Source organism: Lynx rufus, unplaced genomic scaffold, assembly GCF_022079265.1.
Source record: "Lynx rufus isolate CCGP_SWC_20201006 ecotype Redwood Valley unplaced genomic scaffold, mLynRuf1.p SCAF_16, whole genome shotgun sequence".
In the NCBI taxonomy this organism is placed as follows: domain Eukaryota; kingdom Metazoa; phylum Chordata; class Mammalia; order Carnivora; family Felidae; genus Lynx; species Lynx rufus.
The window spans coordinates 38,888,123-38,915,214 of NW_025814830.1; the positions used below are offsets into that span (position 1 = coordinate 38,888,123).

General features: G+C 56.6%; 4 protein-coding genes across 10 annotated transcripts; 2 read left to right on the top strand and 2 right to left on the bottom strand.

The window, feature by feature from the left end:
* Positions 1–78: 78 nt before the first annotated feature.
* On the bottom strand, positions 79–7,936 carry MATCAP1 (microtubule associated tyrosine carboxypeptidase 1). Of its 3 annotated transcripts, none has more exons than XM_047078541.1 (7): positions 7,858–7,936; positions 4,595–5,220; positions 4,370–4,513; positions 3,969–4,101; positions 2,713–3,018; positions 2,482–2,579; positions 79–1,462 (listed from the first exon to the last, which is right to left on the bottom strand). In XM_047078541.1, exons 2-7 carry the CDS (start codon positions 5,162–5,164, stop codon positions 1,298–1,300), a joined length of 1,416 nt encoding a protein of 471 aa, XP_046934497.1. In that variant the 5' UTR covers positions 5,165–5,220; positions 7,858–7,936; the 3' UTR covers positions 79–1,297. The 3 variants fall into 3 exon arrangements, with proteins under 3 accessions (XP_046934497.1, XP_046934499.1, XP_046934498.1); XM_047078543.1 differs by lacking the exon at positions 7,858–7,936 and adding an exon at positions 7,360–7,815; XM_047078542.1 differs by lacking the exon at positions 7,858–7,936 and adding an exon at positions 6,409–7,815.
* Positions 7,937–8,356: 420 nt separating this feature from the next.
* Positions 8,357–14,987, bottom strand: EXOC3L1 (exocyst complex component 3 like 1). 2 transcript variants are annotated; one of them, XM_047078553.1, is made up of 14 exons: positions 13,430–14,987; positions 13,075–13,137; positions 12,690–12,865; positions 12,381–12,600; positions 11,202–11,814; positions 11,006–11,123; positions 10,739–10,864; positions 10,539–10,639; positions 10,221–10,331; positions 9,414–9,543; positions 9,165–9,287; positions 8,932–9,087; positions 8,716–8,840; positions 8,357–8,635 (listed from the first exon to the last, which is right to left on the bottom strand). In XM_047078553.1, the coding sequence occupies exons 2-14, from the start codon at positions 13,118–13,120 to the stop codon at positions 8,446–8,448; spliced, it is 2,235 nt and encodes a 744-aa protein (XP_046934509.1). In that variant the 5' UTR covers positions 13,121–13,137; positions 13,430–14,987; the 3' UTR covers positions 8,357–8,445. The 2 variants fall into 2 exon arrangements, with proteins under 2 accessions (XP_046934509.1, XP_046934508.1); XM_047078552.1 differs by having other exon boundaries at positions 13,075–14,987.
* Positions 14,988–15,062: 75 nt separating this feature from the next.
* On the top strand, positions 15,063–21,852 carry E2F4 (E2F transcription factor 4). Its single transcript, XM_047078554.1, has 10 exons — positions 15,063–15,254; positions 15,692–15,801; positions 15,943–16,104; positions 16,421–16,464; positions 17,180–17,241; positions 17,460–17,757; positions 18,229–18,429; positions 20,498–20,545; positions 20,752–20,796; positions 20,895–21,852. The coding sequence occupies exons 1-10, from the start codon at positions 15,120–15,122 to the stop codon at positions 21,008–21,010; spliced, it is 1,221 nt and encodes a 406-aa protein (XP_046934510.1). The 5' UTR covers positions 15,063–15,119; the 3' UTR covers positions 21,011–21,852.
* Positions 21,853–21,906: 54 nt separating this feature from the next.
* On the top strand, positions 21,907–26,620 carry ELMO3 (engulfment and cell motility 3). 4 transcript variants are annotated; one of them, XM_047078558.1, is made up of 20 exons: positions 21,907–22,315; positions 22,447–22,487; positions 22,588–22,660; positions 22,870–22,920; positions 23,108–23,277; positions 23,363–23,462; positions 23,555–23,706; positions 23,797–23,875; positions 24,004–24,054; positions 24,143–24,265; positions 24,362–24,493; positions 24,596–24,697; positions 24,800–24,908; positions 25,016–25,152; positions 25,248–25,411; positions 25,521–25,633; positions 25,730–25,834; positions 25,935–26,017; positions 26,109–26,195; positions 26,284–26,620. In XM_047078558.1, the coding sequence occupies exons 1-20, from the start codon at positions 22,238–22,240 to the stop codon at positions 26,494–26,496; spliced, it is 2,163 nt and encodes a 720-aa protein (XP_046934514.1). In that variant the 5' UTR covers positions 21,907–22,237; the 3' UTR covers positions 26,497–26,620. The 4 variants fall into 4 exon arrangements, with proteins under 4 accessions (XP_046934514.1, XP_046934513.1, XP_046934511.1 ...); XM_047078557.1 differs by having other exon boundaries at positions 24,362–24,697; XM_047078555.1 differs by lacking the exons at positions 21,907–22,315; positions 22,447–22,487; positions 22,588–22,660; ... (5 more) ...; positions 24,004–24,054; positions 24,143–24,265 and having other exon boundaries at positions 24,344–24,493; positions 24,601–24,697.
* The last annotated feature ends 472 nt before the right edge of the window (positions 26,621–27,092 follow it).

Consider the following 27,092-nt stretch of genomic DNA (forward strand, 5'->3'; position numbering starts at 1 on the left):
TCACAGCCCTGGGAAGTGAGATTAGAAGTGAGAGAGGAAGAGGAAGGGATCTTGGGTAGACAGAGCCCACACACTTCATTGTGATTGTTGTTTTAATTGTCTGGCTTCTCTCTGGACCGGGAGCTCTGTGAGGGTTCTGACGATTAACTGGCACACAGAAGGTTATCTACACGTATTCACTGACTAAATGAATAAGGGCTTTCCAACTGCATTTCTGAATTTTACAGGTGGGAAAACCAAGGGCAAGGGTCGGGGTGGGAACGGGTCAATGTCACACAGTTGAGTGAGGTGAAAATGGAAGCAACAACCACCTCTACACCTCTCCTGGTCCAAGAGGGGCTCGGACTTAGGACGATGGCTAGGGGCCTGCCCCTCAGGCTTGAGTGTGACTGCTGCCAGGCAATGCCACCCTCTGCCAGAGACCAGCTGTGAGGGTATGGGCAAAGACAGGAATAGCACAGGCCAATGGTGGGGGGTAGGGGCAGGGCCAGGTGAACTCTTGGGCTTGACTCACAAGTCCTGAAGAACTGTGTGTGTGTGTGTGTGTGTGTGTGTGTGTGTGTGTGTGTGTATGAGGGAGAAAGAGAGGGAGGGAGATGAGAGTGGGGCTAGGAACAGTTGGTGCCTTCCAGAGGAGCTCTGTTCCCTCCACCAAACCTTCAGAAGCTGCTGCCTCCCAAGACCCAGGATGCAGAGCACATAAATAGGGAATAAATACATGACCAGTGGGAGAGGCAAAATGCTGGAAAGCACACCCCAGCCCAGCTGGGTCTCTACCACCAGGATCCCTGCCCCTTGAGTCTGTGTGAAAGCCAGGCCCTCAGGCTCAGGCAGTCACCCCAGGAGAAGGGAGATCCCCACCAGGACCCAGTGAGAGGTAGACAGCGTGAAAGCTGAAGGAGCACCAAGGGGCCAGGTGGGGGAAGGGAGAGACTGGAGTATGCAGACACTCAAAGCCATCTCATGCAAGAACAAGTTTCTACTCCCAAACCACCCCCCATCCCCATCATGCTCAGCTTCCCTCCTGCACTCAGGCTTACCTTCTGCTCAAGAGAGAACTAGAGGTAGGAGGGCAGACTCAGTTTGCCTGACATGCTGCTGCTGGTCCCTAGGCCCCAGCGAGGCTACCAAGGGACACAAACCCTCTGATGCCATCCCTACCTCCTGGGATGCTCCTGCCCTCCCAGTTCCCCAAGAAACATCTAGGCCATGGAAGCACAGAACAGTCAGCTTCATGTTCGGGGAGCTGATCTGGGGCCCTCTGTCCAGGGCCTCTGCCTACAGCCCTTAACCAGCATCAGTCAGGCAACAGGCGGCCCAGTTCTGCTTCATCCAGCCGGTTGGTGGCCATGATGTGCTCCAGCTGCTGCCGGTAGCGTGCCAAGTCCTGCATGAAGTGGGGCACCCGGGTATTGTCCAGCACCCCATGGGGCCGCAGATGGTCTACATCCTCATAGGACACCTGCAGGAAGGAAGCTGGGCCTCAGGGGTAGCCAGAGTGATGTGGCTTTCAGGTAGCTGGTCCTAGCTCTCTATGAATTGCTCATTGCCCTCTGCTCCTGGAATGCCTCCTTCTACCCTCTGGATCCACTCCAAGGTTACATACCCTGAGGCTCAGTCCTGGATGTGTTTGTTCTCTCTTCGAACACTTGGTATCGTCCGTGCCCCACAGCCCCACTCTTGTCTCCAGCCCAGCTCTTCCCCTCACCTCCAAATGCAGGTATCAAGCTGACTCCTCAGCACCTTCCCCTGGATCTCCCTCAGACACCTCAGATCCCACACCCAATGCTGAACTGGGTGCCAACTTATGCCAGCCCCACCTTCCGCAAAGTTCTCTAGGCCAGCTCAAGGCAAAGAACCTGGAATATGTCACCCTCCAACTCAGGGTGGTCTTTGAGTTAGAGGGATTCCATTCTCTGAAGAGTGTTCCCCAGCTTGCTCCTCCCTCTGTATGGCTACTGTCCAGTTAGGCCAGACCACCAATTCTTCAGAAGTGATTGGAGAGGTGGCTTCCTCCTCCCCCCACACTCCCTTCCCTAGGCCTCTCCAATCCACCTCCCACTTAACATCCACAGGAAGCCTTCTAAAGTAAAAATGACATTTCTCTGCTTAAAGCTCTACTGATTTCCCATTGCTTCAGATGGAAGTCCATCTTCCTCAGCCTGGCACAAAAACCCAGAGCCAGAGACTTGGTCTCTGGCCACTTCTCCAGCCTCCTTCCCCAGCCTTTCCTGACTGCTCCCCTGGCCTGAATGCTCACCTCCTTTGAAATGCAGTATCCACCCGCACACCTGAAGTCTAGGTCAGGTACCTACTTTTGCTGCCAGGTTGTCACTTCACTTTTGTTCACCTCCACCCAGGTTCCCCCCACCAGAGGAGCTTGGCACCCAGTCCTTAGTCGAGCACCCATCAGAGGCTCAGGGAACACTGCAGTGACAAGGAGAGCTGACTGGGATCTCTTAGAGGTCCGTGGCCCCCTACCTTGCCCAGTGAAGTCAGCAGTGGGAAATCGATGGTCTGGCGGTGCCGGAGAATGCGCACGATGCCATCCAGGTACACCTGATCCTTGCTGAAGCAGCCTGTGGGCACGGGAGGGCCGTGAGCCCCTGGCCGGAAGCCCACCCTCCTCGCCCCTGCTCAGGGCACTGCCCCCCACCCCGCACCCCCAGGTTTCCTTCAGGGCAACCCTCCCAACACAGCACGGGTGCCCACCAGGCAGCGAGGTGTCAGTCTGCCCGCGCTTGGCGCGCACACAGTACTCCCAGCGCACGTCAGCATCCTGTACGTAGCGCGCCAGGTCCTGGAAGAGCTGGCGGAAGGACATGCGTGAGGCGCGGTGGATGGTGTAGTAGAGCAGTGCGGCACGCCACAGAAATGGCTGCTTGCGGAACAGCACGCTGTGCAGGCTGGCCAAGCCCTCCTCCGTGGGGTTCGCTGGCCGCAGACCGTACTGCAGCCGGCCCTCGGCGCTGTGCCACGGCTGCCGGGCGTTGTTCACTCCCCGCAGGTAGTGAGTGCCTGCAGGGAAGGCGAGGGGAAGGCGACACTGGGTGGGGCATCCAGGGGACCAACCTGTGTCCTGCTACATCCTGCAGGACCTCTAGCGGGTGAAGGTGACTCACGTACACTCCAGCCCCTAAACTCAGGCTCTCATGCAAGTTCTCCCCACCCCCATTCCCTGCCCCAGACAAATGCATACTCACCCAACCCCAGGCAGCGGGAAGACCCTCCTCAGGTGAACTTGCACCCAAAGACTCAGAGTCCCACACACAAGAATCCTCCCCACCTATCCAGGGCTACACACACAAACAACTCTCCCAAACGCACACTGCCTCCCTATGTTGCCCCCTCTACCCCCTGAGAAGCAGGAACTCACAAACCACCCCGGGCCCCACATCCTGCATGCCCATATCATGTTGAAAGTCATGCTGATGACCCCCAGTGATAAACACTTTTGCCCAGAGCTACAGAATTCTTGATGAGGAGACACAGACAGAAAGGAATAGTAATTAGTGTCCCATGTTCTCCATTTCAGCTCAGCCTATCCCCTCCTAAAACCTGGCTTTGTGTCCTCAACCAATTCCATTCCTAGGATCTGGCCTTCCACCCACCCTGGAGGGCCTCCATGTTGGCTGGGCTACTGCAACCCTCAGGGTACTCCCTCTGGCCTGTCCAGGCCTCAGCAACCTTGTCCCCACTGTCAAGGGAAATCAGAAAGGAAGCAGAGGGACAAAAGATACCCAAAGGGAGCAAGAGATGAGGGTGAGCCCAGAGAGTGGGCAGGCATGTTCTGGCCTACCTCTGTGAGCCAGAGGGAGTAGGTAGCTGCTCACGAAGGGAAAGGGCCCGTCCTCCGGAAGGAAGGGGAAGAAAGAGAGGGGGTGGGGTTACTGGGGCCCCTCACTGCCCACCACCCCATCCCAGCCCCCTCTCATCCTACCCACCCACCCACCTACCCACACCCTGACCTATCTCGTGCCGCAGCATGCCCTCCAACCAATACTGGCGGGCTCCAGTCAGGTTGATGGCCAATGTTGGTCGGCTGTTCTCCACCATCATCACTGCCTGGGACAGCAGGTCCTCACTCAGCTGCACAACAACCTGCAGGTGGTAATGACCTAAGCCATGGCCACCAGCCCTGGGGCCAGTATGCAGGTGGACATGCTGATGCCAAAGGGTAGCCAGGCCACACACCTGGCCAGGGCACCCACACTTTACCACCTTTGCTCAGAGCCAGCTCCCACCTTACTGGGGCAGGGATAGGGGCTTGGCTGGGGTCACTATCTGGCCACATGTAGAGCTGGGCCTGGCATCAGCAGACTGGTTTGGGGCACATAGAAAAGGGGCCCGGAAGACCGGGCTGGCTCACCTCCCCAACGCAGCCCTCCTTCTGCATGTATTTGCGCACAATAGACCAGATCTGGCACTTGGTCAGCAGCTGGCCCCCCGTTGCAGCTTCAAAGTGTTCATAGGTACCAAATTTCTCCAGGACAGCCTCAATGATGCCTACTGCCTGCACATAGGGTTGCAATGGCTGGTCAGACCAGGCCTCTTGGGTGGTCAGGCCAGGGTGAGGTGGGCAGGCTAGACTGACCTGATGGATGAACTGTCCAGAAGCCTCACAGTACTTCTCCAGCACAGCCGTGGGCATGGGCTCCTGGTATTCGAACTGTGGGTTGTAGGTATAGTGGGACTGGAAGAACTTGTCCCGCTCACGGTCCATGTTAGTTGGCCGCAAAGCCACCAACATGCAAGGGCTCTTGCTGGCACCACGGCCTGCATCCTTTCGACTCTTAGCAATATGAGGAAGAGAGGCTGCAGACCTCAGGGTGCCCCCACCTGGGTCCCGTCCCCGTCCAGGTGGGGCCCGACCCTGGGTGCCACCCCCCCGCCGGCCAGTACTATTTACAGTATAGGTGCTCTCACTGCGACGCATGTGGCCACGGTGGCCCAAGTGCAGCTCTGAGAAGGGCTGCAGCTCAGGCTGGGGCCGCAGGGCTGAGGGGATTGACAGAGCCAGGGGCAAGGCCAGGGACCGAGGCCAGGGGTACAGCAGTGTCCCATCTCGGTCTGAGGGCTTCAGCCTATGGCGCAAGGACGAGGGACTGGCTGGTGGGCTGGGGGGTGCCTGCTCATACACCTGAGCCCCTGAGTCCAGCACCATTCTGTCCTGGGGGTCACATCCAGCCGAGTCACTCCAACTCCCCACACTGTCGACTTCTGGGGACAAAGAAGGGCATGTGGAGGCCAGTATGAGTGGCTGTGGCCTGAGAATCAGCAGGCCTGTGCTCCATACTGTCCATGCTGGGTGGGTGCTTAGTGGGCTCAGGGTCTGCCACCAAGGGTCTGGGGAGCTGCCCCCTCCCTCACCTCCATCCCAGTGTCCATGCCTTCCAGCAGGCTCACCCAAGGAAGCTGGACTGGGGGAAAGCAGGAGGCAGAACTTATACACCCACCTCGACAGCGGTTAGTTACTGGAATCCCCTTAGCCTATGAGCTGCTGAGAACAAGGCCTGAGCCTCTACTCATGGTTTTATCTCCTGTGCTCAGCACCCACACAGGCTGGGAGCTGGGACAGTATAGCCTCAGTTGCTGGGGTGATCAGTGAGGGGCTCTCACCACCTTCTACCTGCCTTCCATCTATGGCCCTTTGTCAGTCTCATCCCTCCCCTCCCACCTGCTCCACCACTCCTCCAGCCCAGTTGGCCTCAGTCAGTTTGAATGCCTGCATGCTCCTTGCTTATGTTAGTCTCTCCACCTGGAATGCTCTCTTTCCTCTGGATCATCTGTGCAAATCCAAATTAGAATCAGCTTTTGGGGAGCAGAGGGAGACTTTAGCAAACTCAAGCCAATCCCTAGTCTGTCTCCTCTCAGAGGCCTCTTTCTAGTGGTCATCCAAGGCCAGTGTTTGGACCTTTACTCCTGACTCTGTACTAGGGCTCAGAACAATCCAGTCTCTCCCCGAAAGTCTGACTGAAGTCTCCAGATTCTGAACTCTCTTGCCTATTCAGGGATACAATTCCAGCATTTCTCCAACATCGTCAATCTCTTCCTCTACTAGATTCTTTCCATCAGCATAAACACTTGCTGTTATTTCTGTCTTAAAAAATCAAAAGCAAACCCTCACTTGACCCCACACTCTCCCAAGCCCACCGCATTTCCCTCCAGCTGCTCCTTATTGCAGCACAACATCCCAAGTCATCTGCATGTAGTCGCTGACTCCTTCTTTCCTGTTCTCTCTTATATTTCACTCCAGCTAGGCATTTGCCCCACTCTCCATTGAAACTGATCTGACCAAGGTCATCAGTGATCACATATTGATCAGCGCATTCAACATAATTAATCATTTCATCTTGGAAACACGTTCTCTACTTGGCTTCCCAAATACACTCAAACATATTCTCCTACCTCACTGGCTGTTCATTCTTGGTCTTCATTGTTCATCATTCCTATCTTCCTGATCTCTTAATGTTGTCATGCCTCAGGGCTTGGAAACTTCTATGGAAACTTCTCTCCTCTTCTCCATTTATGCTTACTTCCAAGGGTGATCTCATTCACTTTCATGGTTTCAAAAACATCAGCCCAAACTTCTATAAACTTCAAGCTGGTGTTGCCAGTTCTCAAGTCAACATCTTTACTTGAATTTACAACAGGCATCTCAAACTGAACATGTCCCCTGTCTGGAATGCTTCCCCCTCATATTAACTGCAGGGCTCACTCTCCCACTTTCCTCAGATCTCTGCACAAATATGTTATTAGACAAGTTTCCCTAACACACTCTCTGTAAAATAGTAAACCTCCCCCTCTTTCCTCTCGGCCACAATCTTCCCTTCCCCACGTTATTTTCTGAAGCAGTTATCACCATCTGAAGTACAGTGTATGTCATTACTAGTTACCTCCCTTCTCCTTTTGAATATTCACAGCTGTGTCCTCAGAACCCAGAATAGTATCTGACCCAGAGCAGTTACTCAATAAATGGGATGAACCCAAGAGCCGTGCTCCTTTGCAGAACTGGAATCATTCCTTCCACACACTCTGTTTCCCTGTATAGATCTGATCCCCCATCCCTACCTCCCTCCGTTCTGCCTAGTAACCACCTGTTTGAAAAAATTTCAGGCCTCAGGCTTCATTCTTCTCAACTAACTGTACACTTTTCTGGACTCCTCACTGATCTCTGGGCCTCTCCCTAGACCAGTCCCCTTCATCTCCCCCACCCCTTCTTTCATTCGACCTAGCTCTTCATTCGACCAAGAATACGCCTGCTTCTCTCACGTCTCAGTTCTTTTGCCAAGAATGCCCTCCCAATGTCTCCCTGTAGCAAACTCCTAACCATTTTTCAGGGTTCGGTTTAGGCCTCACCTCCTCCCGGAAGCCTTCCTGGCGTCTTGGAGGCTCCCAGTGTCTAGGCGGCTTCTTTACCGTGTCACTGTCGGAGCCTAGGTCTGTGTCTCCCTACCTCCCCCTTAACTCCTTGAGTGCAGGGACGGGTCTGATTGACCCCCATGTCTTAAACACCCAGCACTACAAGCAGAATGAATGAAAGATGGCTGGGGAGGAGCCCAGACAGAAGGCGGAGTCTAGTGACAAATAAGAGGGTGTGGCCTACGCCAATAAAAAACTCCGGGAGAGGGTAACGTGGAAGAGGAGCCAATGGGGACGGAGAGATGGAGGAGGGGCGTGACCTGTAGCCAATAAGTGGCGGAGGATGGGGCAAGGGGCGTGGCCAATCGAGGGCGGAGCCAGAGGACAATAGAGCGGGGGGGAGGGGGGGTACCCGCTCAGATGAGTAGGGGTCGCGCCGCATGCCTTCGCGGCCTCTCGGAGGTGGAGGGTTCCGTCCGCGTACCGCGCCCCCACCTGTTCGTTCCTCTTCTCGCCACCACCGTTCCCGCTCCGCAACACCAATCGCCAGCCGCCCACCCCGCGGAAGCCGACGCTGGTGACGCACGCGCTTGGGTGCGCGCACGCTCACACGAAGGCGCGCGTTTTCGCGTCAATCTCGGCGGCGGCGCGCACCCAAGAACACAGCTGGGGGTGGGACCAGTCAAAGCAGAGGGGGCGGTGTCCGCCACTAGGTCCCGCCCCTGGGCGCGGCGATGCCCTAAGCCCGCCCCCTCCACGAGGGCTGGGGGAGTTTCAGGGCTTCAGGTGCTACTCAGCTTCAGAGTCAGGGCCTGGAGACCCGAGCTCACTGCCCTGGTGCGGATAGGTGGGTCTGTAGTCTGCGTACAGCGGCAGAAGCTCCCGTACTTGAGAATGCGGTCCATACAGGGCTGATGCCGGGATAGGTGAGGCGCAGCCCATATCAGGACTGGAGCCAGGATACCTTAGGCGTATTCACTGAGCGTGGACCCCCTAGTCTTTACACTTTTATTTCATCCCCCTTCCCCAATACACAATTCAGACATCCAGGGGCTGTGGCTGTATTCCGGGGGCAGCCGGGCGTCAGGCACAGGGCCCGGAGGGAAGGCAGGAGGACAGCGCAGGAGTAGGTACTGGCACGAGGCTAAAGAGTGCGCGGTGACCCGCAGAGAGAGAGGGCTGTGGGCCGGCCTGCAGGGAGCTGAGTGCGGCCAGACGCTGCTCTCGGGACACATCCCCGCGCAGGTCCAGGAGGGCAGAGACATGATCCTCGCTATGGGGACCCCAAAGAGGTGTGTGTCAGCTCCGCCCCGTTCCTCCTCCCCGTCCCCCCACCAACACCAGTCTTCGCACCTCACGTCGGGAAATTTTTGTCGTAGGCCTGCCACCTCGAGGCCGAGCAGCATGGGGTCACGGAGGTTCAGTAGATCCCGCAGAGAGAGGAGCACCGGTGCGCACTGAACACTCTCCTCCAGGCCCTGAGCACCCCAGAGTAGGTCTCGAACCCGCCCTCGACTCCCACCCAACCACTGAGACTCCCGCCGATCTGCTCGCCTAAGGAGCTCTCACCAAACCAAGGAAAAGCTCCCGAAGCTGGGCCGCATCGTTCTGCAGGCGCTGCGCTGCCTGGATCCTCTCGTCGGCTCCTCGGCACACTAGGCGGCCCTGCATCAACGCACGTAGGTACTGCAGTACCACCGTGCGCTCCGCCTCAGCCAGGAGAAGCTGCAGAGAACGCAATGAGTCCAAGACGCCTTTCCTATGGGCGCTTCCCTGCTTCCCAGCCTCTCCCTTAAGCGCACCTGGACTGCAGGATTCCGCACTCGCCTGAAATCCTGGCAGAAGCGCACCGTCCGCTCGCATACATCGTCCAGCAGCTCTGGGCTCGACAGCCACCGGCGCGAGGGCAGAGCTTCGAACAGGGGCTGGGGGGTGGGGTTGGGCAGAGACGGGGCTGGAGGAACGTTCAGACCTAACATTTCCCCAGCAGAGACCCATACATATATATGCTGTATCTCCTCCTCCCACCCCATCCCCACCTGAAGACTTACCTGGAGCTCCGCCAGCAGCGCCTCCAACACCAGGCGGCAGATCCTCCTCTGCAACTCGTCCAGCCCTGCCTCCACCGGAGCCAAGTCTCCTGACGCCGCCCCGTCGGGCTGCAGGACGGACACGGAGGAGCTGGACCGACCAAAAGTTATGGCTTCAGGACCAAGGCCAAGGCCCTCACGGCCCTCTGTTGTCTAGCCACGCTGACGCCACCTACTGGCATAAGTTTGTGGAGGGAGGGGGCACTACCAAAGATCTGGGCCTTAGATTGAAGCTGGGACTGATAGGCTCCGACAGCTAGAAGAAACCCAGCCAGAACTGCCTCTAATTTGCAGTGTAACTTTGCGCAAATCATGTCTTTTGGTTTCTGTTTAGGTAAGGGAAGCCTTAGGAGTGAATAAAAAATCATCACTAACTTGTTTGTCCTCTCTGCCCCCACCTCAGAGAACATAAGACCTAAAAGGAAGGGAATTTTTTGTCTGTTATGCTCACAGTTGCAACCACAGCCATTATTATGTGGCACGGAGTAGGACTTTGATATGATACTATGTGCTAGGTAGGCACTGTGGTAGGTACTTCACATCTATTTTCTTATGTGATTTTCAGAACGTACCATTATTACCCACATGATACTTATGAAAACAAGATTCAGAGAGATTAGGTAACTCACTCAAGGTCACACAGCAATTAGTAGAACTAGGATTGGACTCCCAGCGTTAAGTGAGACCAACATTTCTAATGGTCTAGTGTGGACTGCGTCCATACCTAATTGGGGTTCAATCAGTGGTTCTGTGGGGGCCTCCTAGTACCTGAGTGCTGACTGGTAGTTGAGGGTGGCCAGTAGGTAGGGCACGTAATGAGGAGCCATTGCTTCCCCCCTGATGTGGTCTCGGGAGAATCGGATCAGAGCATCACTAAAGCTGCAAAGGGCAGAGATAGTTCCTGTACCTGTAACTCTGGTGCCCCCACAACCTGAGTCCCTGGTACTCCAGCCCCACCTCCAAGAGACTCAAGACCTTGTTTTGAAGGAGCCCCTTCCCACTGGTGTGCCTTATTCACTCAGAGACCCTTTAGGCAACCCCAGGAGCCGGGCAAGGGGTTGGGAGTGGGTCAACGCCTTGGCAGACCTCCTCAGGAATGTGCCCAGTTCTGACAGCGCCATGCCATGCACCCGCCGCTGCAGTGACTCACTGACCAGGCTGGTCACGCGAATGTTCTCTTCCAGGATCTACAGGCAGAAATGGGTGGCCCTCAGCAGAGTCCTAGTCCTTCTCTCCTCCCCTTTCCCTAGGGGGGCTTCCCACCTGCCTGGTCTCTTCCCACCCACCTGGAGCACTATGGCCGGCAAAGGTGAGTGATAGAAGCCAGAAGAGTCTGTGCCAGGTTCCTGCTCTCGGTTCCACTCAGCTACCTCCCCATCCAGTGCCTTCTGAAGCCACTGGGCCACATTAACCTGGGGGAAGGGGCAAAGGGCAGCAGGATACTGCTGTAGCAAGGCACTGCTGCTGCTAGAGACAGGGAGACCTGTAACTCTACAGATACAGGCCAACAGCTGGTGGCAGAGCTTCTCTGTGCCTGGGCCCCAACTACTCACCTGGATTTGGGTCACAAACATTGCCTCCAGCTGTTCAATGTTCTCCGGGGTCAGGAGGGGCTCCAGCTGAGACACATCAGCCTCAGGCCCCAACTCCAGGCTCCCCATCATTTCTGGCCTGGAGGTGGGTAGCCCAGTGTCACTCTGAGCCCCAGCCTCTGATCCACCCACTTCTCATTGCCCCAAGGGTACTGACCCCAGGTACACATGCAGTGTCCAATGCAGTAAGGCGAAGGCGTCAGCAGCTCCTAGCTTAGGCCCTTCCAGCAGTTGCTGCAGGCAGCGACGCAGTCCACTGTGCAGGGTGTGGGCCCAGAGCCGGACTACCTTGTAGTGTGGTGGGCAGCAGGGTGCCACTAGTGCTTCAGCTGTGGCCAACTCAGCTGGTAGAGCCACCCGCAGAGCCTCCAGCCACCCTGCCAAGGCCCCTGGCTCAAGCAGCAGAGGTGTCCCAAAGTGGGTCCTCTCCAGGCCCTCCTGTAGTGCCTGCAGACAGCGCCGCCGCCAGTCCCGGGGGGGCAGCTCCAGGGAGGTTGTGTGCCTAGCATCCACCTCTGCCACACGCACAGCAGCCACCAGCAAGGCTGGGTCCTCCCGTGCCAGCCGCCCTGCCACCCCCGCAGCCGCCTCCACAGCCTGGCCCAATGCCTCAGCTAGAGGGCCCAACCCCTCGAAGACTGGCAACTCCAGGCCCCCCAGAGGTGCCCACGTCTCCTCTTGCAGCTGCTCCAGCTCCCGAAGGCACACATATGCCTCCAAGAGCCGCTGGGCACCAATCAGGGTCCGTGTGTGGGCCACTGCAGCTGGCACTAAGAGGGGAGAAGATGAAACAGCCCTGAGTCTCAACCCTCCCACCTGTGCAATGGGTACAACAGTGGATGCTGAAGCCCTAGGGCTGGAGTGATGTGTAAAATGTTTGACAACCAGTACAGCAGAGCACTGACCAATCTGAAAGGACCCAGGGAAGGGCCTAGAGGCCTGGTAGGCCAGGTGTAAATCCCTGAGCTGATGAAACAAGAGGAAGTGAGGGATCCTGGAGGCAAGGCAGGGAGGAACTCAGCGGGGGGGGGGGGGGGGGGCATGCTAATGGCTATTTACTCACTCTGTTAGGGAAGTATTTCAAAAAATTAGCAACCAGGGTGGCCAGAGCCACTTGATTGGGTCTCAGTCCTGACTCACACAACCTATGCTTGAGAATCCCAGAATAAGCTAATTTGTATCCTGCTTCATATGCCATTTGAGGCCTGAGTTACTCTCTCGGAGGTCCCTGCTGTGTTCCTCCATGCTATCTTCCACTAGTGCCCCAGCCCCTTGATCAGTGATGGGTGTTTACTGACTGTTAGTGGGCTGAGGCCCAGGGCCCCCACATACTCACCTGCCCGCAGCCGGGGCAGCAGCTGAGACAGGACCTGCAGCTGCTTGTGCTGTGCAACTTGTTCTCGCAGTGGTTTTAGGGTCTCTGTGGCCTCCGCCATACCCTGGAGCAACCCATGGGCCTGGTCTAGGGCCTCACGGGTTCCCTGCACAGCCTCAAAAGCCTGGGCCAGCTGCCACACACCAGTCTTCACGCCCTCCAGGTAGGACTGCACCACCGACTGTAGTGGGGAGACAGCTAGTGAGGCCTAGTCAGTCCTGCAGCCCATCCCCAGCTCTCCTACCTCCTGACCGATTGACCAATGCCCACCTTAATGCGTGCTTCCAGGGAACAGGTACGTTGAACTTCACGGCTGCGGTACTGGCCCAGCCTGGCCAGCTGCTCTGGCCGGTAGAAGATGCCCGAGGCCCATTTGAGTGCTGCTCCTCTGGCCAGCTGCTCCGCCCTCTCTTGCTCTGGCCACTCAGGCCCTGGGCAGGAAGACCCTGGGCAGCCTCATCAGCTGGGCAGGGCCTACAGGAAACGGCCCAAACCTGCTCCCCTTCCTACTTCTCAGACTGTCCCCCTAGGGCAGTCTGATCCATTCCTCTTGCTGCCCCATGGAGCTCCAGCCAGACCTGGCAAGGAGGCTCCAACCCTGACATTCCCATCTTTCTTGCCACCGTCCCTCCCTTAGCCCACCCAGGACTCATACCAGGGGGAAGTGAGGGCTGCATTTCATCCTTGGTTGCTGAGTCCATGGCACTCCCTGGAAGCACTGGAGATGAGGTAGGAGTGGGAGCAAGAGTCTGGGTTAGAGCAGGCAGAGTGGATTCTCTGAGCTGCAGCCTTGGTCTAGGCCCCTCTGAGAAGAAGGAAGGAGGTTCTTGCCAAGCCCCTCAGAAAATGGGAGGGAGGTGGGTGTGATGGGGAGGCAGCTGAGAAGCTTTTGCCTGCTCAGTTTCTCAGTTTTGCCCCTGCAGATGCCAAGCAAGGCAGGGAAGGCACAGGCCTCTGCTGGCCCCAGCTCCTGCTCTGAATTGCAGAGGACAGTTTGGTATGGAACTCACCAGGCTTGACCAGGCATCCAGTTATTTCTCCTTTGAAAATAGTCTTGGCCTTGAAGATGGCCCTCTCCCCAGTCCTCAGAGCAAAGCTAGGTATTCTCTTCACTGTCTCAAGAGGCCTTGGTGGCTCCAGCCCACATCTTGGCACGCAGCAAAATTCCTCTCTCCAAGGAAACCTCTGTCCCACTCTGGGCCTAGGAGCACCCTCCTCCTTCCAAGGCCCCTCCCTCCCCAAGGCCAAATGCCTGAAAGGAAGGAAGCTGAGTCTGGCCCTTTATTCCCAACAGGAAAGAGCATCTGCATTGTGGGATGGTGTAGGGAGGGCTGGGCACCACTTCCTTGGGGGGAGGGGGTGTACTCCCTGTAACAATTGAGTCCTGACCAGCCCAAATAGGACCCCTTAGTGCTCAGGACACAGACGTGAACTAGAGGGCCCCAAACAGGGGTGGAGAGCAGGGTGTGCAAATACGGGTGCAGACAACATCACAGTAGGGAACCTGTGCCAATGTCCCCTCAGAGGAGGGTTGCACCTCTGCAGAGGACTGAGAGGCTACAGGCTATTGTGAGGAACGTGTATGATGGGTGGTAGTGACAGAGAGGTAGAAGGGCTATGAAACCTATGTTTGTCTTGAGAGTTAAAGGGGGCCATGGAGAGAACCACAGGGTAGTAATAATATAGTGGAAGCTGGTTACCACCCAAATCCATCCTTCAGGACAAAGCCACCTGTTGCCCTAGCTGCCAGGAGTGTAGGTTGCTGAGGTGTCACAGCTGAGTCTCTCTGGTACCCTTGCCTCGACAGAGACCACCTTGGAAGAGCCACCCCAGTCTCAGTGCTCCTAGTCAGATAGTCTGAGGCCTCTATATAACTGCATCACAGTTTAATTCCCCCCTCTGCCCAGTTCTGCATGTCTTACTCTAAACTTCCCTGTAGGCCTGGCTCAAAGTCAGCTTCCCAAAGATCTTAAAATAAATGAAAATAGATAATGATGATATCAAGCACAACAAAATGGTGTCGGCCAACACATAATCCTTCCTACCTGCCAGGAGCTGCTCTAAGTGTTTTACATATATGTATGCATAGGTAAGCATGTTTGCATTGGCAGAAAAATGGTTATAATTTCAGGGCCTAGGAGCACTGCAGTGTGGAGACAAGAGAAAGATGAGGCTGGGATCAGGGATGGGGAGTGGGAATGGAGACAAGTGGGCAAGCTACATGTAGTTACTGCTTGCTGTTTGGCAGGAAGTGAGGGACAGGAATAGGGTGAGTAAACCCACATACTTGGGCAGCTTCCAGGAGCAGGTTTGGGGAAACACATTGGGTTCATCAGGCAGCATGGTCTCCTCTCCTGAAATGGGGACAGGGTGGCCACCAGGAAAGTTCCAGTGGCTCTCCATTCTCTACTGCCAGGGCTGCCCACCGACTTTTTCCACCTCCCTCTGCCCCCTGTCCTCTCATCCGGGATCCCGGGGTTGTTTTCGTCCTCTTCGGCGGCTGGATATTTGTTGATAGTCCCCGAAGTTTTGCTGCCGTGTCCACCGAGAGGAATTGCGCCGTATTCCCTGGGAGGGCGCGGAGCGGAAGCGGAAACAGCGACGCTGGCGCCGGCGGCCTGGTGGCCAGGAACGGAAGCGGAAGTGGCGGCGGCGCCGGCCTGGCCTGGCCTGGCTGAAGGGAGGCGGCGGGCGGGCGCGATGGCGGAGGCCGGGCCGCAAGCGCCGCCTCCCCCGGGCACCCCAAGCCGGCACGAGAAGAGCCTGGGACTTCTCACCACCAAGTTCGTGTCGCTTCTCCAGGAGGCCAAGGATGGTGTGCTTGACCTCAAGCTGGTGCGGCCTGGGCTAAGGGGCGACCGGGAGGATAGTGGACCAGGCAGGCCTGGACCGGTAGCGGGAATCCCTGGGACGGCCCAGCTGAGCTCTCAGAGAGCAGGCAGCCATCCGTGCGCTTTCTCACAGGAGGGAGGCTGGGAGCTGTTCCATTCAGTCAGTCGAGGCCATTGGGTGTCAGCTATGTGCCAGGCTCAGGGCTGCAAGTGCTAGTCCTCGTGGCCCTCCTCGGCTGATGGGAGAACAGCATCAGAACATCAGTTCAGGCTGCACCAGGCCTTTTCCTGCCCCGCGGTCTTGAGCCGGTTTAGTGCCTGGAAAGAGGGTTGGGACTCAGGCCACCCTTTTTTCAGATCTTTTCCAGACCAAGTCTCAAAGTAGCTGGGGATACACCTGAGAGCAGGGATAAGTATCCTTCACTCTTTTCTGTCTGCCAGGCAGCTGACACCCTTGCCGTGCGCCAGAAGCGGCGGATTTACGACATTACTAACGTGCTGGAAGGTATCGGGCTGATCGAGAAAAAATCCAAGAATAGCATCCAGTGGAAGTGAGTGGGGGTATCTGGGAGGGCAGTGGCATCTCCTACCCAGAAGTGTCAGGGGTGTGGGGAGAAGGATGCAGGAGAGAGCATGGGCCATGGGACCCAGAGTTCCTGGTGGCTCCTCTCAGCCCTACTCCCTGGGCTCAGGGGCGTGGGGCCTGGCTGCAATACCCGGGAGATTGCGGACAAGCTGATTGAGCTCAAGGCTGAGATCGAGGAGCTGCAACAGCGGGAGCAAGAATTGGACAAGCACAAGGTGTGGGTGCAGCAGAGCATCCGGAACGTCACAGAGGACGTGCAGAACAGCTGATATCCTCCTGGCGGTCCCTGCTCCCAGGGAGTGGGTGAGGGGCCCTTTAGTCCAGCTGGGTTTGTTCTGTGGTGCCCAAGGCACTATCCACCTTGGGAGGATGATCCTGCAGTTCCTCACCAGGTCCCTGCTTCAGCCTCCCTCCTCAAAGCCCCTCCCCAACCAGTCTTGTCCTGTGATCCTTCCCCATGTAGACCCGAGGACTTTCTCTTGAGAGCTTGTATGTCAGATCTCTGCTAAAGAGCTGGGTTTTCTCTGTGGTCTGCCATTTATCACCATAGGCAGGGCATCAGCCGTTCTCCTTAACCCCCACACCTTGGCCTACGTGACTCATGAGGACATCTGCAGATGCTTTGCTGGTGAGCAGAGCCTGGGTAGGGGGAATTGGGGGTGGGGCTGGGCTGAACCACAGCCCTGAGCAGTGGGTTCAGTGCCAAAGGAGAGTTTTGTCTCTTAAGAGGGTTCCTTAGGCCTGCCCAAAGAGGAATCAGGCAGGGTAAGTCCTGGGTTTGAGGGTCACTGGGACCCCATGGAGGCCAACTGTATTGAAAGTGTACATGAATTCTGGGCTGAGTCCCTGGGTCAGTCCCCTTCTCCACTGTTCCCTGGGTTTGTCTTCTCAGGCATGACAGAAACCTAAGGGGGAGAGAGAATGTGTATGCTCTTGCATTCTTGTATCCAGGGGACAGTGGTGTTCACTTTCAGCCTGTAGTTAGTTGCATTATGGGTACAGGAACTGTTCCTTCTCCATTTTGCATTCCCCAGACTGATTTGGGGAAGGAACATTGGCCTTGGCCAGAACTTCTAGGAAACAGTCCCATCAATCAGGGAGTGAGATGCCCATGGCCAGCAATCCTTTGATCCACATGTTTGAACCCAGATTTTGTGGTTACTGACCCTTGGGCTCTTGGGAGGAGAAAAGCTTTAGTTCTCTGCCCCAGCCACTGTGGGGGTTGGGTGAAGCCTACTGTCCCTAAGAGACCATGATTTCCTTTCTTGATCCAAGGGATAGCCACCCCATTCTCAGATTAGATTGAGCCCATGGGCCCTGACCTATTCTCTTTGTCATTCTAGGAGATACTCTACTGGCCATCCGGGCCCCATCGGGCACCAGCCTCGAGGTGCCCATCCCAGAGGTGGGTGCTCAGCCTGGCCAGGCGGGGTTGATTGAGGGTGGGTGCTGGCTGTGGAGCTTGATAAGTGCCGGGTGGGGCAAGTAGGGGGAAGCCTGGGTTTTAGGGTTATCTAGAAAAACGGGCAGCCTAGGGTGGAAGAGGACACTGGCCCTGGCCCAGGGTCAGGCAGGAGCCAAGTGTGCTTCTAATTCTACCTGTCCCCCATCCCCCACCTCCAGGGCCTCAATGGGCAGAAGAAGTACCAGATTCACCTGAAGAGTGTAAGCGGCCCCATTGAGGTGCTGCTGGTGAACAAGGAGGCATGGAGCTCACCGCCTGTGGCAGTGCCTGTGCCGCCACCTGAAGATCTGCTCCAGAGCCCACCTGCGGTCCCTACCCCTCCACCTCTGCCCAAGCCTACCCTGGCCCAGCCCCAGGATACCTCACGCCCAAGCAGTCCCCATGTGACCACCCCCACCCCTGTTCCTGGCATCATCGAAACCCAGGGGGTGCCTGGTCCAGCAACTGAGATCACAGGTGAGGTGTAACGGGCAGCTGGTGATGGGATGATTTTGGGGGCCCAAATGGCAACATCTCTGTTGTGAAATGTGTACTCAGAGTTGGAAAAGACTTCGTGGGGGTTGTCCTTTTCCTGGTCTCTAGTTGGCCTCCCTTTGCTATGGTTATGAGTCCTTTTTAATAGGGAAACTCTGACTGTGAAAGGGTATATCAGTGGTGACAATTTTCCCCTAGATCCGTCTACGTCTCACTTTCCCTGGTCACCCCTCTTAAAGAGTAGTCACAGCAGCCATGTCTTCTGGGAGTCTTCCTCTTGGAGGTCTCAAGCTCCTGTCTCTTTTCGTGGCTCATTTCTAAGTTACCTCTTCAGGAACCTTGACAGTTCTTATCTCTCCTTGGGCTATCGTCATCCTGACTGGGTTCTAGCACAAAGCTTCAGTGTCTCACTTCCTGCTCCCAAGTGACTGGGTTCTGGGGATCTGATTGCAGTGAGTGGTGGCCCTGGAACCAATAGCAAGGACAGTGGTGAGCTTAGCTCCCTCCCACTGGGCCTGACAGCACTGGACACCCGGCCGCTACAGTCCTCTGCCCTGCTAGACAGTAGCAGCAGCAGCAGCAGCAGCAATAGCAGCTCATCTGGACCCAACCCTTCTACCTCCTTTGAGCCCATCAAGGCAGACCCCACGGGAGGTAAGTGCTTGTCTCCTGAGGAGTAGGGGGAACCCAGCCTCAGCCAGTCCTAGGTCAGAAACAGTATGGGGACTGGAACCGGCTCATCTGTCTCCTCAGCCAGAGCTGGCCAGCCCAAGGGTCAGCCCTGGCATCAACTCTTGCCTTGACACCAGAGCTCTGCCAGGTTGGGTGAGGAGCCTGGCCTTCAGCTTGGCAATGGTGCCCCTTTGCTCCCCTTCCTGGGTTACATGGAACTCCTGGGTCCCTCTCAAGCCCTGCCTGTCACCCCTTGCACTCAGGTGTCACGAAGGCATTACTGCTGTCCTGGAGAAGGGGCTGTGATAAGGCCCTCAGTCTCCAAAGGTGGGCAGTGCCTTCCCAGGGGAGGTGATGTCATCTGCCTGGAGTCTTCTCTCCATCTTTTGATGTGAGTGTTTGCTTCCTCCAGGACTTTGTCTTCTTGGCCCACAAACACTGCTAAGTTTCTTCTCGCTAAATGACACTTTATCCTTTGTGTTTCCTCTGTCCCCTTCACTGTCTCCTCTCTGGACTCCTTGAACAAGTGATCTCTATTCCATTCTGTATCTTGGTCCCCTAGTCCCCCTTCAGGTTGCAGCAGTCAAGATCCCTGTATGCCAACCCCACGGTATGCCTGTGCTACTTCTGAGAAATTTCCTAGCCTTGACTACTGGCTCCAGCAGGTTTCTGGGCTAATTTATTCAGGTGCTTCTTTACTCCATGTTGATGCTTTTTACGTCTTTTGGCATTTATGATGCCAATTCTCGTTCTTATCTCTTGCTGGCTTCTTCTGACCTCTCCCTGGCACTCCTATAAACCTTGGTGCTTCCCAGATCTCTGTCCTATTCTACAGCTGTGGAGGGCACCTATTCAGGGTAGATGAGTCCCCAACTTTCAGCTTGCCTAGTTATTTTGCCTGAACTCCACACCTGTGCCCATGTGCCTTCCTGTGCACATCCAATGGGCATTTCGTTCCTGTGTCCTCAACTGAAACTTGCTTTTGCTTTTTTGCTTTTTCTGTTTGTTTGTTTTTTTTTAATATTTATTTTTGAGAGACAGAGAGACAGAGCACAAGTGGGGGAGGGGCAGAGAGAGAGGGAGACACAGAATCCAAAGCAGGCTCCAGGCTCCAACCTGTCAGCCCAGAGCCCAATGCGGGGCTCGAACTCACAGACTGCGAGATCACAACCAGAGCCGAAGTCAGACACTTAACTGACTCAGCCATCCAGGCTCCCCGAAACTTGCTTTTTCTACTTCTGTGTCTACCCTACCATTGATCCTGGTCCCCCAGGCCTGACACCTGCAAATCACTCCTTTTCTATCTCCTTCTGCTCCCCATCTTGCATTAGCTGAGTTTTGTTCCAGACATCTCCCATCACTGGCTTCTATTTATCTTCAACACTCAGGGTCACTACTGGCTATCTCTATTCTAAACTCTTCAGCATCCTCCTTTTACTGTGACATTTCTGTCTTTACAGAGTACTTCTAATGGCTTCTTAAGCCCTGCTGGATAAAACCAGAATCCCTACACCTAGCATATGAAATCCTCATGAACCAGCCCCAGCACTCCTGTCTGGTGTCATTTTCCTCTGCTTCCCACGTGCATCCTCCCAGTCAGACCTTTGTAGCAGATTTGTCACCCTGTAGCACCAGCCCCCCTATAAGTGTCTGCTTCCTGCCCTGCCCAGTGACCTGGTCCCCAGGGTGTGATCTCTGAGCCTGGCATTGAGCAGGTGCTCAGCAAGGGCAGGGGTGAATGGGGCATCTTCCATCAGACAGGGCATACCTGCTGAACCCATAAAGGGAGGAAGTCTGCTGCCCTTCTGCAGCATTTCTGAGTTAGGGCTATACCAGTTACCCACAATGGGCCTTTATTACCCTGAGCCCAGCACTGAGGAATTCACGTCTAGGAGGGGAGACTGACAATGTCAGCTTTGCCTGGGGCAGGGCCTCCATCTCCTCAGTTGTGTGGAGCCCCAAGATGGGTGATAGAAGATCTGAGGATGAAGGTTAGGGTGGGACCAGAATGGATCTCTGTGCTCTTGAGCATGGCTTTCTTGTCTTTCAGTTCTGGAACTCCCCAAAGAACTGTCAGAAATCTTCGATCCCACACGAGGTAGGGCTGCATTCTTCCATGGGGTAAAGGGTAGCTCATTCAGTCTTACGGCTGTTTGCTTGCGCTTCTGAGGATCTATGATTGTGCTTGGTCCCTGGGCAAAGCGTAAAGTTCCTAAGGAATGGCTAGGGGGGGTCCCCTTCATGGGCTTTGGTGGGTAGAGAGGCAGGAGCCAGAATGTAACTGAACTCTCCCTTTCTCCCCAGAATGCATGAGCTCAGAGCTGCTGGAGGAGCTGATGTCTTCAGAAGGTGGGTGGCCCAGGAAGGTGGGGAGCGGCGGTTGGCAGGGGGTGGGCAGCTGCTGGGAGGGGCCTTGGCCCAGAGTCTCAGCCTGATGCTCTCTGCAGTGTTTGCCCCTCTCCTCCGCCTTTCTCCACCCCCTGGAGACCACGATTACATCTACAACCTGGACGAGAGTGAAGGTGTCTGTGACCTCTTCGACGTGCCTGTTCTGAATCTCTGACTGACAGAGACATGCTCTGTGTGGCTGGGACACAGACTGTGTGACCTGGGGGCTGCCTGAGGACGTCCCCCATTCTACCCCTACACAGCTTGAGAGCCACAGACTCCTGGCTTCCCCAGCTTTCCCTCACTGCAGTTCTGAACACAACTCCCACTCCTGCACGAGCACCTGTACCGTGCTAGGAAAGTAGGGGAAAGGGGCTCAGCCCCCTTCACCGTGGAGCCAACGTTTGCCTCTTCTTTTCTGGGGCTTTCCTCCACTTAATGCCCTCTCAGAGCCCAGGCTCAGCTACCACTCAGTGGCACAGAACCGAAGACCTGCCATCACCCCAATAGGGCAGCTTGTCCAACCCTACTGCCCTGTTCCAGCCAACCCCCACTCCCCCCCACTCTGAGGTGGGGAGCCTAGGGTGGAGCCTGATGCTCTCCGGCACCACCCCAGCCTCCTCCACTTTTCCCCACCCCCTGAACCTGCAGCTCCCCTTGGACCTCTGTGTGTATCCCCCATCTGCCTGGCCCTTAGCCCTGAGAACCTATAGGTAGGGTTGGGGTGGGGGGAGTGCTAACAGGAAAGAACAGAGAGGTCTTTAGCTAGAAATCTGGGCAAGTGAGTCCCTAAGGATTGGTCCAATCTCCTGCTGCCCTGTAGGTCTCCCTCTCCTCTGCCTGCCCCACCCTTGTTTATTCATTTATCCTCATTTAGAGCCATTTCCAGAGATTTAGAAAGATTTGCAGTAACGAATGGATTCCTATATAAAGATTATTTTTATACTTTTTGCAGCAAAAGGAAATTGTAATATTTGTACAGTGTGCGAGTGAATAAAGACCGTGCCTAAGGCTGTATCTGATCTGGTTCTTTCTGGGCCCCTCCCTGGAATTCTGCTGGATAGGTGGTGGGACCGGGTGGGTCACCTTGCCGGAAAGGGAGGTGTGGCTGCTCTGGCAACCCATCCTCCCCGCCCCCACCTGCCGCACCTTGGGGCGGGGCGGGGCCGCCTCTTTGGGCGGGGCAGGCGCCTACCCCCGGGACTCCAACCCGGAACTAGTCTGGCTCCCTTGGGAAGGCCGCGGCGCTTGGCCTGGAGCGAGCCTGACCGTTGAGTGCGGGCCACGGGGTCCAGGCCTTGGACAGGGAGACGCCCTCGTTCTCGGAGGCACCAGACCAGGCACGCCCTCGGCCGGAGGTTGGACAGTCTGGAAACTACAGGCGTCCCCGCCCAGCCGGACCATGGCGCCCCCGAGGAACGTGGTGAAGATCGCGGTCCAGATGCGTGACGCCATCCCGCAACTCATCCGGCTGGACCAGGTCACTAGGCCTGTCTGGCCTCCATTCACCCCACCACTCACCTCTGGGCCGCCCCCCTTCCCCTCGGAACTCCCAGGTTCCTTCCCAACTCCTCCCCACACCTGCCCCATAAGTGACCTCTTCACTTGCAGGCAAAGCCTCTGGCTGCTGTGCTGAAGGAGGTGTGCGACGCGTAAGTGCAGGCTAGCCAGGCGGGGGAGGGGATTGGGAGATGGGAGGGCAGAAGGGAGGGGCGCCCCCTACCTGCCTCACTGAGTCTCTGCTGCCCGCAGGTGGAGCTTGGTTCACTCTGAACGCTATGCCCTGCAGTTTGCTGATGGACATAGGAAATACATCACTGAGAACGTGAGTCTTCCACTCCCCGCCAGGCCTATATTCCACTGTGTGACATCCCCACCCCCTGCAAGCACACCTGGTCTTGATTACTCAGACTCATCCCACTGTCTGGAATGTGATCTTTTCCTGACTCCCAAACCCTCCCTCACTGAGAACCCCAATTGACCAGTCCTCAGAGCCCTTTTTGACTTCTCTCCCTTTCTTTCCATCTTCTCCAGAACCGTACAGAGATCAAGAATGGCAGCATCCTGTGCCTCAGCACTGCCCCAGTAATGCCCTTACTGATCCCACCCTCTTTTCCTGCTCTTCTTCTATGCCTCCTTCCTGCCCACCTTCCTCTCTGCCCCAGATCTGGAGGCCAGGACTCCAACTCCGCAGTGCCCCACCTAGTGGACATCTGAGTCCCCACACCTCAGTTCTTCTACCCAACCTCCTCACCTCTCCCACCCCTGCCAGGACCTTGAGGCTGAGCGACTGTTGGGTGGGCTGCAGTGTGGGAGCCGTGAAAGGCGCCGGGAAACTCTGCAGCACCTCGTCTTGCTGGCCCCAGACATGACCTTTGCCCAGGAGGTCATCAGCCGTGATGGGCTTCAGAGACTAGGCACCATCATTGAGGATGGAGATGAGTGAGCACAGGACTGTGGTGGGTGGTGGACATGGTGGGGCTGGGGGTCCTGGTCTGGTCCTGCTCAGCCCCATATGTCCCCCCAGCTTAGGGGAATTGCTGGCCCTTGCACTGAGGGCCTTCTTGGAGCTCATGGAACATGGCATGGTGTCTTGGGAGACGCTCAGCATCCCTTTTGTTAGGAAGGTGGGTTGCCTCTTCTAGGGGCAGCAGGGGTGGGGTCAGGATCTGGCCTTCCATGGTGGTGAAATGCTAACAATCCCCTTCCCCTGTTACAGGTGGTATGCTATGTGAACATGAACTTGATGGATGCATCTGTGCAGCCCCTGGCTCTCAGGCTGTTGGAGAGTGTGACTTTGAGCAGCCCTGCCCTGGGCCAGCTGGTCAAAAGTGAGGTGCCACTGGATAGGCTGCTGGTACACCTACAGGTGTAAGTGTCTGGGGGTGGGGATGGAATACAGATGAGGGGTGTGGACCGAGACCCTGGAGAGCCAGCTGAGCCCTCCTTTTCTTGCCCCAGGATGAACCAGCAGCTACAAACCAAGGCTATGGCCTTGCTGACAGCCTTGCTGCAGGGGGCCAGCTCTACTGAACGCAAGGTGAGTGTCCCATCTGGTGGCTGGCTGTGGGGGCAGGAGCTGTTGGGTACTGTGCTCTATCCTGGGACTGCAGGGTGGGTGCTCATGGTGGGGCTAAATCATCTAAGTCCCTTTCCCACCCACCTCAGCACATGCTTGACTACCTGTGGCAGAGAAACCTTCGCCAGTTCATCTATAAGGTAGGAAGGACTGGGCTAGGCAGACCCCTCCCCACTTTCCCTCTCCCAGTAAGCCGACACTCACACCCGTGGGCTGGCTGTTCTGCAGAACATCATCCACAGTGCAGCACCGCTGGGCGATGAGATGGCTCATCATTTGTACGTACTACAGGCCCTTATGTTGGGGCTGCTGGAGCCACGTATGCGGTCACCACTGGACCCCTACAGCCAGGTGGGTGCTTTTGGAGTGCACAAGGCTGGGGCCAGCTAGAGAATGGCCTTGAATCTATGATCCTGATACTCCCTTATTCCACAACAATGACCCCAGGAACAGCGGGAGCAGCTGCAGGCCCTGCGCCAGGCTGCCTTTGATCCTGAAGGGGAGTCTTTGGGCACCGGGCTGAGTGCTGACCGTCGCCGTTCCCTCTGTGCCCGCGAGTTTCGAAAACTGGGCTTCTCCGTGAGCAACCCCTCCCTAGCTCCCCACCCCTGCCTCAACCCAGGGCTGCTTTGTTCCAGAGGCCTGGAGTCCTTACTGAGCTACCTGTCCCTCTTTCCCCAGAACAGCAACCCTGCACAGGATCTAGAGCGAGTGCCCCCCGGCCTGTTGGCCCTGGACAACATGCTTTACTTCTCCAGACATGCACCTAGTGCTTACAGCCGGGTCAGTGATATGGTGGAAGGGATACAGTAGGATGCCACCTAAGCAGAGTCTGTATTGCCTTAGCTGCGACTTCTATCCCGTTCTCTGTTTCCACTACCCCAGTTTGTGTTGGAGAACAGCAGCCGTGAGGACAAGCATGAGTGCCCCTTTGCCCGGAGCAGCATCCAGCTGACTGTGCTGCTGTGTGAGCTGCTCCGCATTGGGGAGCCCTGTGAGTGGACTGGGCACAGCGTGTCCAGGAACGGGGGACGGAAGGGCAGAGAGGGCCAGGGGCTGCACACACTTTCTCCCTGAGCCCCTCCTGCCCCCCTGCTCCAGGCTCCGAAACAGCCCAGGATTTTTCACCCATGTTCTTCAGCCAAGACCAGAGTTTCCATGAGCTCTTCTGTGTGAGCATCCAGCTGCTTAATAAGACCTGGAAGGAGATGCGGGCCACCCAGGAGGACTTTGACAAGGTGGGTGGGGTGGAAGCTAGGAGACCTGAGCCAGGGCAGGGGCTCTTCTGAGTAGGGGTCCAGAGCATAGTACTGAGCTGAATTGGTGACTCCAGGTCATGCAAGTGGTGCGGGAGCAGCTGGCCCGCACGCTGGCCTTGAAGCCCAGCTCCCTGGAGCTTTTCCGAACCAAGGTGAACGCGCTCCCCTACGGGGAGGTCCTGCGGCTGAGACAGACAGAGCGGCTGCATCAGGAGGGCACACTGGCCCCTCCCATACTGTGAGTAGATGGGAGTGGATCCCCGTCCTGGCTCCACCTTCCTTAGTGCCCATGGGCCTTGCCCCAGTCCCAGTCACCAAGCACCTCCTCCCCACCCCTGCCCCACCAGGGAGCTTCGGGAGAAGCTGAAGCCAGAACTCATGGGCCTGATCCGCCAGCAGCGTTTGCTCCGCCTCTGTGAGGGGACACTCTTCCGCAAGATCAGCAGCCGGCGACGCCAGGGTGGTTGAGGGGAGGGTGGGCAGAGAGTGGCTGGGTGGCTGGGTTGGGGTCAGGGCCCCTCTTGTCACTCCTTCCATCTTCCCTTTCTACCCACAGACAAGTTGTGGTTCTGCTGCCTGTCCCCTAACCACAAGGTGCTGCAGTATGGGGACGTGGAGGAGGGTTCCAGCCCACCCACCCCTGAGAGCCTACCTGAGCAGCGTAAGAATGGGGCAAGGGTCAGGATCAGCCACCTGCTCTCCCCAGACCATGTCGCAGGACCACCTGGGTCCCAGTGATCAGCCTAGCCTTCTTCCTGCAGTCCCTGTGGCTGATATCAAGGCACTGCTAACAGGCAAAGACTGCCCCCACGTCCGGGAGAAAGGCTCAGGGAAGCAGAACAAGGTGAGTGTAGTGGAAGACAGGGGCTCCTTCCCACCCACATCTGCCCTGCCCTGTTCCCTGCTCAGTGCTCTCAGCTCCCTGGCTTCCCCAGGATCTCTATGAGTTAGCCTTCTCAGTCAGCTATGACCATGGGGAGGAGGAGGCATACCTCAACTTCATCGCCCCATCCAAACGGGAGGTAAGTGTCTGGGCCAGGCTGAGCTGAGTTGGGCAGATGGGCCGGGGAAGAGATGGGCAGGCCCTCATGGAGCTGGCCCTGTCCCCAGTTCCACCTGTGGACAGACGGGCTGAGCGCCCTGCTGGGAAGTCCCATGGGTAGTGAGCAGACTCGGCTGGACCTGGAACAGCTGTTGACGATGGAGACCAAGCTGCGGTTGTTGGAGCTGGAGAATGTGCCCATTCCTGAGCAGCCACCTCCCATCCCCCCGCCCCCCACCAATTTCAACTTCTGCTATGACTGCAGCATCCCTGAACCTTGACAGTGAGGTTGGCCGTGGGCCACAGCTGCTGGCACTGCGGCAACCATGAAGAGTGGAGGGTGGAAAAGCCCAGACATCCGGACAAACAGAGGCTGCAGCAGAAATAAAGTCTGCTTGGCTCTTATGTATGTGTCGAGCCAGTTCTCAACCTGTGGGCCAAGCCTGCCTTCAAGCTTAGCTGGCAAATGAGATGGGGCATCAGGTCAAGGTCACTGCTTGGGGCCACAAACCTGGGGAGCCGTAGCTGAGGGTATTCTGCAGGAGGCTGGAGACAAGCTGGACCTATTGTCCTTCCACAAGATGAGTCCTCAGCCTTCCTGAGTGCTGGGCCTGCAGAGAGGGATGGCCTATGGTCTGGGGGGTCAGTTGAGGGACCTGTGGCAAGGCAGAAGGTGTTGTCCTAAGTGGATGCCTTCCTGGGCAACATGAGCAGGGGCCTAGTCTGAAAGCCATGTTTCTAAAAGGCTCCTAACAGTTTGAACTCAGTCCTCAGCCCTGGTTGGCCCTGCTCTTTGTCCTTTTCGAGGCCCTCTGGTGAGAGGCATGAAGGAATAGATGTGAAGCTGGGTCTGCTTTGTGCTGAAGGGCAAAATCAA

Excerpts from the sequence above, each read along its gene's own strand:
- MATCAP1 (XM_047078541.1), bottom strand. The coding sequence starts at position 5,164 with ATGGTGCTGGACTCAGGGGCTCAGGTGTATGAGCAGGCACCCCCCAGC. Across the intron at positions 3,019-3,968 it reads CATGCTGCGGCACGAGATAG|GCACTCACTACCTGCGGGGA; the intron begins GTCAGGGTGTGG and ends CCTTCCCTGCAG. Across the intron at positions 1,463-2,481 it reads TGCTGACTTCACTGGGCAAG|GTGTCCTATGAGGATGTAGA; the intron begins GTAGGGGGCCAC and ends TCCTTCCTGCAG.
- EXOC3L1 (XM_047078553.1), bottom strand. The coding sequence starts at position 13,120 with ATGGACTCAGCAACCAAGGATGAAATGCAGCCCTCACTTCCCCCTG. Across the intron at positions 10,865-11,005 it reads TGTTTGTGACCCAAATCCAG|GTTAATGTGGCCCAGTGGCT; the intron begins GTGAGTAGTTGG and ends CCCTTCCCCCAG. Across the intron at positions 9,288-9,413 it reads CGCTGCTGGCGGAGCTCCAG|CCCCTGTTCGAAGCTCTGCC; the intron begins GTAAGTCTTCAG and ends CCCACCCCCCAG.
- E2F4 (XM_047078554.1), top strand. The coding sequence starts at position 15,120 with ATGGCGGAGGCCGGGCCGCAAGCGCCGCCTCCCCCGGGCACCCCAAGC. Across the intron at positions 16,465-17,179 it reads CATCTGCAGATGCTTTGCTG|GAGATACTCTACTGGCCATC; the intron begins GTGAGCAGAGCC and ends TTGTCATTCTAG. Across the intron at positions 20,797-20,894 it reads GGAGCTGATGTCTTCAGAAG|TGTTTGCCCCTCTCCTCCGC; the intron begins GTGGGTGGCCCA and ends TGCTCTCTGCAG.
- ELMO3 (XM_047078557.1), top strand. The coding sequence starts at position 22,238 with ATGGCGCCCCCGAGGAACGTGGTGAAGATCGCGGTCCAGATGCGTGAC. Across the intron at positions 25,634-25,729 it reads CAGCAGCCGGCGACGCCAGG|ACAAGTTGTGGTTCTGCTGC; the intron begins GTGGTTGAGGGG and ends TTCTACCCACAG. Across the intron at positions 26,018-26,108 it reads GCTCAGGGAAGCAGAACAAG|GATCTCTATGAGTTAGCCTT; the intron begins GTGAGTGTAGTG and ends TGGCTTCCCCAG.